The sequence below is a fragment of the Phascolarctos cinereus genome, unplaced genomic scaffold (genome assembly GCF_003287225.1).
Source record: "Phascolarctos cinereus isolate Bilbo 61053 unplaced genomic scaffold, phaCin_HiC Scaffold_1;HRSCAF=81, whole genome shotgun sequence".
NCBI lineage: Eukaryota > Metazoa > Chordata > Mammalia > Diprotodontia > Phascolarctidae > Phascolarctos > Phascolarctos cinereus.
The window spans coordinates 81343682-81352333 of record NW_027555514.1 but is presented as its reverse complement, the minus strand read 5'-3'; the positions used below and the strand labels follow the sequence as shown (position 1 = coordinate 81352333).

General features: G+C 40.5%; 1 protein-coding gene across 1 annotated transcript in view; it reads right to left on the bottom strand.

Annotated features, from left to right (window-relative positions):
• Nucleotides 1-734: 734 nt before the first annotated feature.
• The window catches only part of VIPR2 (vasoactive intestinal peptide receptor 2), a 146044-nt gene continuing 138126 nt past the window's right edge, over nucleotides 735-8652 (bottom strand). Inside the window, exon 13 of the mRNA XM_078152529.1 lies at nucleotides 735-5925. Coding sequence (XP_078008655.1) covers nucleotides 5752-5925 — 174 coding nt within the window. The 3' untranslated portion in view covers nucleotides 735-5751. The remainder of the gene's footprint in view (nucleotides 5926-8652) is intronic.

Sequence of the window (8652 nt, the reverse complement as noted above, 5' to 3'; positions counted from 1 at the left end):
TTTCATCTGTCAAGTTCTTTCTTTGTAGAGACTGTTCTAAAACTCTTCCCCTCACCCTAAGCCCCAAACTGCATCTCCAGCCCTCAGACTTGTAGCACTAACTTTGTTTCCTACTTTACCAAAAAGATATAGGCTACTCTGATAGGCTCTTCCTTCAGTTTTCTTCTCAGCTCCCCAAAACTTCTCAGTGTTACCAGCCATAGTCTTTTAATCACTGGAAAAAGGTTGTGAATAAAGTTGTTTTGCAGCTTTGCTTCTCTATTCTGTAGTTCCATTACACAACTATTTATTGAGCAGTTGCCACATAGAAGTCCCTGTGGTAGGAACAAAGAAGCAGAAAATCTTCCTAGCCCTGTCTTCAGGGAGCTTATAAATCAGTTTCTTAGAAACAAGTGTCCCCTGATCTCTGGAAGTCATCTAAGACAATAATGAGAGATTGGGTCAGAACCAGGCATTTTTGGTATAATATTGTTATTATAGTTTCTGTAAAATGCAATGACATTCTCCCATCAGTCTCTGTTCATGGGGCATGCTGCCATAATCTTATTCATTGATGGAACATGGGATCAAAAAGATTATTACATTGTTTAATGTGTATTGAATAATACACAGGATACGAAGGTCCCCATGTACCCGGACTAGATCTTGATTAGTTTTGCAATCTTTTACACTGGAAAGGTAATAAAGGCGAAAATCTCAGTATGTCAAATACCACTACAAAGAATACAAAAATATAAATGTTGCCACAACTTGGGATGGCCCAATGATTTATTGATTTGGTTACAATAGGTTTTATACAACACACAATGTTATGCAAGATTTTTCTTTTTTCCCTGACCATGCAACTGACTTGTTCACATTGTAGGCAGGGTAAGTAGAAATGAGTCAAACTACAACTGAGTTCTTTTTTACATATCTTTGGTCCTGCTATAAATATTAATCACTTTTCAGTTTCTCTGACCCTTTTCTGACTTCATACATCTTAGCCATCTAATCAGAATGTACTTAAATTTGCAAGCCACCCACGCAAAGATTAACAAGCTAGAAAAAAGGGAAAAAAAATTATATGTAGTGGTTGTAGGTTTCTGTTGGGAGGGTGGGGAGGCTGGAGAACAGGGAAAGGAAGCCTCTATATGTATGCACTTAACTTTTTCACTCCTATTACTGGATATAGAACACTGATTTTCATTTATTCAGTTCATGTTTATTGAACACCTACTATGTGGGAGGTACTCGGGGGGGGGATACAAAAAATAAGACAATCCCTACCCTCATGGAACTTGCAGTCTAGTAGGATTAATAAGACATGTACATAAATAACCATTGTACCTATTCATTCATTATAGAAAATCTGGGACCCTTGCTTTATTTCCAACTTCTGCTGTCTGGGAATGTGATTCTAGCAATGGATTCCATTTTTATATTGCAACAAAACAATCTGAAGATCCTTGGAGTTTGTTAGAATATCTTTCACCTTTGTAGGGTAACCCAAGATCATTATATTGGTGACTTAGAAGTCTTGCCTTCACCCTTCTCAGTAGGTGATTAGTAGTAGATAACCTTCTGATGTCAAATGATGTCCTGGCCTTCTCTATACTTTTACCTGTCAGTAGCTTCATTTAGAAAGGCAGCTAGGTGGTGCAATGGATAAAGTGCCAGGCCTGGAATCAGGAAGACTCATCCTCCCAGGTACAAATCTGGCCTCAAACACTTACTAGCTATGTGACCCTGGGCAAGTCACTTAACCCTGTTTGCCTCAGTTTTCTCATCTGTAAAAATGAGCTGGAGATGGAAATGGCAAACCACTGAAGTATCTCTGTCCAGAAAACCACAAGTGGAGTCACTGAGAGTTGGACACAGCTGAAACAACTGAACAACAACAAAGCTTCATTTAGAACCTCGTGTATGTCCCACTTTGGAGGATCCCTTCTATGTACACTTTGGGTGGCATTCTCAGTCAACTTACATATATGAAATTATTATGTTGAAAGTATTTACAGTTTATTGAGCTTGGGAAATATTTATGACATGATAGGCTTTGTTACAATTGCCAAATATATGTTCCAGATTTTTTTTAAAAACTTGAAGTATTTGAGCATTCATTGCTTTTCTAAACAAACTATCCTTTTAGTAAATATTGCAGTCATTTTATGATTTCCCTTTACTGAACATGATAAAAGCAGAAGAGGGCTTCCTATTTTGCCTTGGCAAATATATAACTGAATAGAATTTTCCAGGATAGTTCTTTTCCTATTTTAGTTCCCATACATACTTCTGAAGCATGATAAGACCCTTAATCAACTAAAAGGAAACCTTTCAGATTTATCAAAGATCTTGGGAGTCTGGGCCAGAAGAGATCATTGATCTAAACTCTCTACCATCACTTTACAGATGAGGAAATTGAGGCCCACAAAAGAGAAATGACTTGCTTAGGGTCATATACCTATAACCTCTGGTGATAAAACTAGTTCTTTTTATTCTTCTAAGAGCATTCACTCTGTAGTCAGATGGCCCGGATTCAAATCCTACTTTTGACCTTTAATATGTGTACTCCTTTTGGCAAGTAATTTAACCTCCCTGGGTTTCAGCTTCCTTATGTATACAAATGAAGGGTTTGAGTTATATGCCCTCTGATGTCCTTTCTAGTTCTTTTATTTTATTCACCTACTCTCCTGGAGCAAGGAGGAAGGAACACCATTACACCTTTTTATCTTGTCGGGGACTCAAGCTATGGAGATAATTTTGTTGGGTTGATCAATTCTTACCTTTGTACCTGCCATGCTGAATGCCAGAGAAAAACAAGGGATTGAAGACAATCTTCTAGATAGGCCAGACTCATACCCATGCCATCGTTTCCCCTCCCCCAAGAACATTTACTCCAACTATTCTCCAGTCCATTCAGGTAAAAGAAAAAGCAGAATCTGATTATAATAAAGTAACTCACATTCTTATAACATCCAGTTCTATATCATGAGGCTGGTCCCATGGGCTAATGGTTGTCCTAGAGTAGCATTGTTTTCCTGAGCTGATTACAACTAATTCTATTAAATAAAACATCTCATATGAGTTAAGGGTTTACCAGTCCATCTCATTGGCTTTGATTTCTATATTGAAGAGACTGTCACTCTGTCATAATAAAATCTAATTTTTACCTAACCTCAGTTTATCAAAAACATGGATTTTATGAAAGTGACTTGTAATGAAGATCTGAAATCTTTATGGTCTCCAGCTGCCCAGTTGCAGCAATGGAAACACCTGTCAGAAAATGTGAGAAACCACTGCATGAAGGATAGGATGGGACTCTAACCACCCCACTCCACAAGTCTATTCCATTGCTCTCATCAGTTTCAGCCTACCACTCCCTCATTGCTCACCTCAGCTTTCTACTTGTCACTCCATTTTGATAGGACCATGGTTCTGCTTTATGTTGTAATAATAGGGCTTACCTTTTCCCTTAAATTCTTTGCCATGTAACTCTACCTTCTGAACACAATGTGAGAGAATCTTAATACAATTTCATGGTTTTCAAACTATAATTTAAGGGTTTTGTTTGCATGTGGTTATGAACTTTGGGATGGGTGCTTTCTGAAGGACTAGGAGGTGGGGGGTGGGGAGGCTGGCAGAATTCAGGCTACCTAGCAAAGTTGAGTGCATAGTGGTGGTGGTGGTCATAGTAGTGGTGAGATTTCAGAAAGCCTTTGGAAAGACAGACAGGAATTGGCTTTTCACCTGCCCTGCATCCTTCCATCTTTATTAAGTGACTTGCTCATCACTCTGTCACTGTTTCTTTCACTATAAACTTTTTAACCCAGGAAGCTTTTTTTTTTTTTTAACATTTTGTGTGTTATGGACCCCTTGGGCAATCTGCTAAAACTTATGATCCCTTCTCAGAATAATGTTTTTAAAGAATCGAAGGAAATGCTAACTTTCAGTTAGAGGTTAATGAAAATAAAGATAGATTTTTTTTCCCCAATCCAAGTTCGCAGACCCCTTGAAATCAATCCATGGGCCTCCCCAGGAGTCTTGACAGGTTGAGAACTCTTGCTTTCACCTCTGTAAAAAGCAATTTTTTCTTCTAAAAACAAACCAAGAGCTGTAAGGCCACCACAGAACCCTGGGCAAGACTTGTCAGATTTCATTGTGTGTGATATGGCCTTCAAAGACAGGTACCTCACCCACACAGCATAAACAAGGAGGCCCTTTACAGGGTCTACCCTTCCTACTGGAGCTGCTCTACTCTATTTCTTTCAGATCAGAAACCCCCAATTCCTCTAGAACCCAGAAGTTCTAACTGCTGATTGCGAGTACCGTATTTATAAAATGAATCTGTAGACAAGGCCCCTCTTTGTACACTGTTCTAATAATTCTCCACTTAAAAGCAATTTTGAAATGTGACAGAGGGGTTCAAAGTGTCTCCTCCCCCGTTACCATCTTTTTAGCTTCCTTCTTTGTTCCTTTGATATTGTCTTCATTTTTACTCTGGTTACTGGGATATGGCCTATAACTTCATGTTTAGGTTGAGTATTTAGGCTGGAGTTTGACTTCTTACATAGGCAGAGTATGAAGATGCCTATGTGGTATATGATATGAGGAGGACTTTTATTCCCCTAGACTCTAAATATCTTATCTACCTACCTGTTATGATGCCTAAAATCCCACCATGAAATATTTAACAGGAGAGGAGGAGTTAGAAACCCCTGTTTAAAAAGTAAATACTCACAAGACCGGCAGTACTTTAAGTACTTTTTAGTCATTAATACTTTAGTGAGAATTAGTTGATTAGATTACTTTTCTAGCTGAGAGAAAAACCACTTGGGGATGAATCAAAGGATGAATTAATTTTGTTGAAGAGAGGGGAGAGAGAGAGGTCTGGGATAATGGGTCCTGCTTAGGAGGAGAAAAGTCTGGAGAGATTCCACAGTGGGGATACCCAGATAGCCAGGGCTCTGAGTGAGTGATAAGGAGGCAAGGGGTAAGTGAAGGCCCCTTGTGAGTTGAAAATCGGGGCTGAAAGTGAAGTTTGAGCTATTTGATGGTTTTGCCTTTTTTAAGGTTCATTTTTTGATATTAGCCTTGGGGTATATCATCATCTAAAAGCCAGACACTATGAATAAGCTGTCGTGGCTGCCTTGTATGCCAGAGAGTAATACCCTCTTGTAGGGTACAGATTTCACTGAGGTAGGTCTGAATCCAACCAGGATTTCTCATAGAAGATGAAGGTTCCTTGTCTCCATGCTTAACTTAAAGGCTCGAGCAGAGAGGTTGATGAAGTCCTCACTGGGGTCAGTGGGAGACCACCGTGAGCTGTGCTTCGCAGGGCAGGATCTAGCTCCTCGACCTCTCTTGCTGTAGTTGAACAACTTTGACCTTTTTATCTCATGAATCCTCTCCATCCCTTCTCTTTTCTCCTTGATAATGGACACATTATCAAAGATCCCAAATGCACATACATTCTAGATCTGAAGCTCTTTAAAACAACAAACAAACTTAAATACTGCAATTTAGCCATAATTAGCTTTCGGATGCAGATACAAGATAAACATCACATGAGAGTGCAATGTGAGTGGAGCTATGTTAAAGCTCAAAGTCTACAGGGCTGAGCTTACAGAACTAGGCCATTCCAGACATGGAGACGGGGAGGGGAAGCAAAAGCACACAAAGCAGAGCTGAGAAATCTACCACATTTGGCCGCATGGGATACAGTCTTTCATGGAGCTTTTTTAGCAAATACGGGCAGCTGGACGTTGTTGCTCATATCACTGTGGTTTCAGTCTGCAGGAAGGAGTGGGCTCGGGAATTCCGATGAAAATGTAAGATGCTTTCAGAGCCATTGCGAGAGATGGAAGAGCTGTGCAGCCTGTAATCCCGGCTCATGGACTGGTTCAGGCATAAGCTTCGCCATTTTCTCTTTAGCTCAAATTGCACCTGTGGGGAAGGAGTAGAAAAGGGATGGACAAGTCAAGAATGACCTCGTGTTTATTTTGTGTGGGCTTATACAGATATGTGGTGTCTCTCCCTCTAGAATGTAAGTTCTTTGAGGGCAGAGGCTGCCTTGTTTATTTTTATCTTCCCATCTCCTGCATCTACCACAGTACTTGGAACATAATAGGTACTATGAATGCTTGTTGACGGATTGATGAAAGGAAGAGTGAGTCTGGGGGAAAGAGCCTCTACTGGAGTCAGAGGATCTGGCTTCAAATCCTATCTCTGTTGCATGTGACCTTGTGCAAATAATTTAACCTCCCTGGACCACAATTTCTTTATCTATGAAATAGATGGACTACGTGGCTTCTCAGGATGCTTCCAGATCTATAAATAAAACTTCATAATGTTGCATGCGTGTCCTTGAAAAATGTGAGCCCAAGGTGATCATTAAAAAGACTTTGTTTCTTGGTTTAACCCCTATATTCAAGGCAAGACTCATTGTAGTCCCAGGCTTCCCCATGTCCACAATCAGGACAGTAATGGCCTAGTAGAAATAGACGAAAGAGAAGATTAAAGGATGGGATATGATAACTGCCTTGAAAGCTTGTAAAGAGCTGTCATGGAAGAGGGGAAGGGAAGAGGATAAGTATTTATATAGCACCTACCCAGGTGCCAGGGACTGTACTAAGCACTTTCCAAATATTATCACAATTGAATCTCACAACCACCTGGAGATGTAGGTGCTATTATTACCCCCATTTCATAGTTGAAGAAACTAAGGCAAATAGAGGTTGAATGATTCTATCTGGTGTCACATGGCTAATAAGCATCTGAAGCCAGATTTAAACTCTGGTCTTCTTAAGTCTTGGCCCAGTTCTCTATCTGCTATGCCATCTGCTGCTGTTGTTGAATCATTTTCCTTGTGTCTGACTTTTTGTGACCCCGATTGAGGTTTTCTTGCCTGAGATTCTGGATTGGTTTGCCATTTCCTCTTCCAACTCATTTTACAGATGAAGAACTGAAGCAAACAGTGTGAAGTGCCACACAGCTAGTAAACGTCTGAGGTCAGATTTTAACTCAGGAAGACGCGTCCTCCTGACTCCAGGCCTGGTCCTCTATCCACTATGCCACCTAGCTGCCTTTATATACACCCAGGGGTGTGTTGGAACCAGGTCAAATCAGGCTGATTATTAAATTTTCAGTGTGAGCATTTATATCTTGGATATCAACAAGCATTATACCTCAATGCTTGATTTATTGTTTTGTTCAGTGTCTAGACCTAAGAAAGTAATGGAAAAGATGTTAATGATACAGATAACCCTAAGAGTACATTGTGTGTGTGTGCATGTGTGACTGTATCTTTTTTTTTGGAGAGCTGGTTGTTAAACATTTACTACCACACTGCTGGATTAGGCTCATTTTTCTTGACTCTAGAAGGGAACAATAGGTAAAAGTTTCATGGAGGCAGATTTTGGCTACACTGAGAGCCCAATAATCCAAGGCTGTGGAAAAGTTGAATGGGTTGCTCCAGGTCAGAGCTTCAGGACCTCGCCTCAGCAGAGGTATTCAAAGACTAGAGGACTACCCTTTTGGTGTGTTGTAGAGAAGATTCTTCTTCTTCTTCTTCTTCTTCTTCTTCTTCTTCTTCTTCTTCTTCTTCTTCTTCTTCTTCTTCTTCTTCTGGCAATTGGGGTTAAGTGACTTGGCCAGGGTGACACAGTTAGTAAGTGTTATGTGTCTGAGGCCAGATGTGAACTCAGGTCCTCCTGACTCCAGGGCTGGTGCTGTAACCACTGTACCACCTAGCCGCCTGTGGGGAAGATTCTTGTTCAGAGATGAGTTGGACTAAGTGACCTCCGAGTTCCCTTCCAACTCTGAGATTCTGAAGCATAAATATGAAATGATGGCAAATAAAAAAGAAATAGAAGGAAGTGGGCAGAGACTCTTCTCTGATGAGAGAGTGCCAAACCTATGGGAGGGTCGAAGCTTTTAGTCACTAGAATTGAGGGAGATCCTAGAATGTACCGAGCGGTACCGTGGATAGAGTGCTGGACCTGAAGTCAGAAAGACTCCTCTGGGCAAGTTCAAGTCTGGCCTCAGGCACTCATTGACTGTGTGACCTTGGGCAAGTCACTTCACCCAGTTTGCCTTAGTTTCTTCATCTGTGAATGAGCTGGAGTAAGAAATGGCAAGCCACTCCAGTATCTGCCAAGAAAACCCCAAATGGGGTCACAAAGAGTCGGACAGACTGAAACGACTGACCGACAAGAAGAATGAATAGATGCTGGGCCATTCATACAAAGGAAGATTAGATGAGACGGTTGATTTAGATTTAAAATCTTTATGTTGGATATAAAACAGTATTTTAGAAAGCAAACCTTATGTTTATCATTTGTGTTTTCAGGTAGGTCAGGTCAATTTTCCTGTATCAGGAGTGATAATTGGGAATAGGCTTTAAATGACTTAAGGGTCTGCAGGTCAGCCAAAGTGGAACTGAGGGATTGTTTCCTGCATGTAAGGTCCTTAGGCCCATTTAGCTGGAAGGGCCCTCAAAAGTCCAACCTCTCATTTTGGAGATAAGGGTTTTGTTATTTGCCCAAGGTCACACTACCATCATCATAGCTAGCATTTATATAGAGCTTATTCCGAACCAAACTTTGTGCTAAATGCTTTACAGTTTTCTCATTTGTACCTTACAATACCCCTGGGAAGCAGGTGCCAGTATTT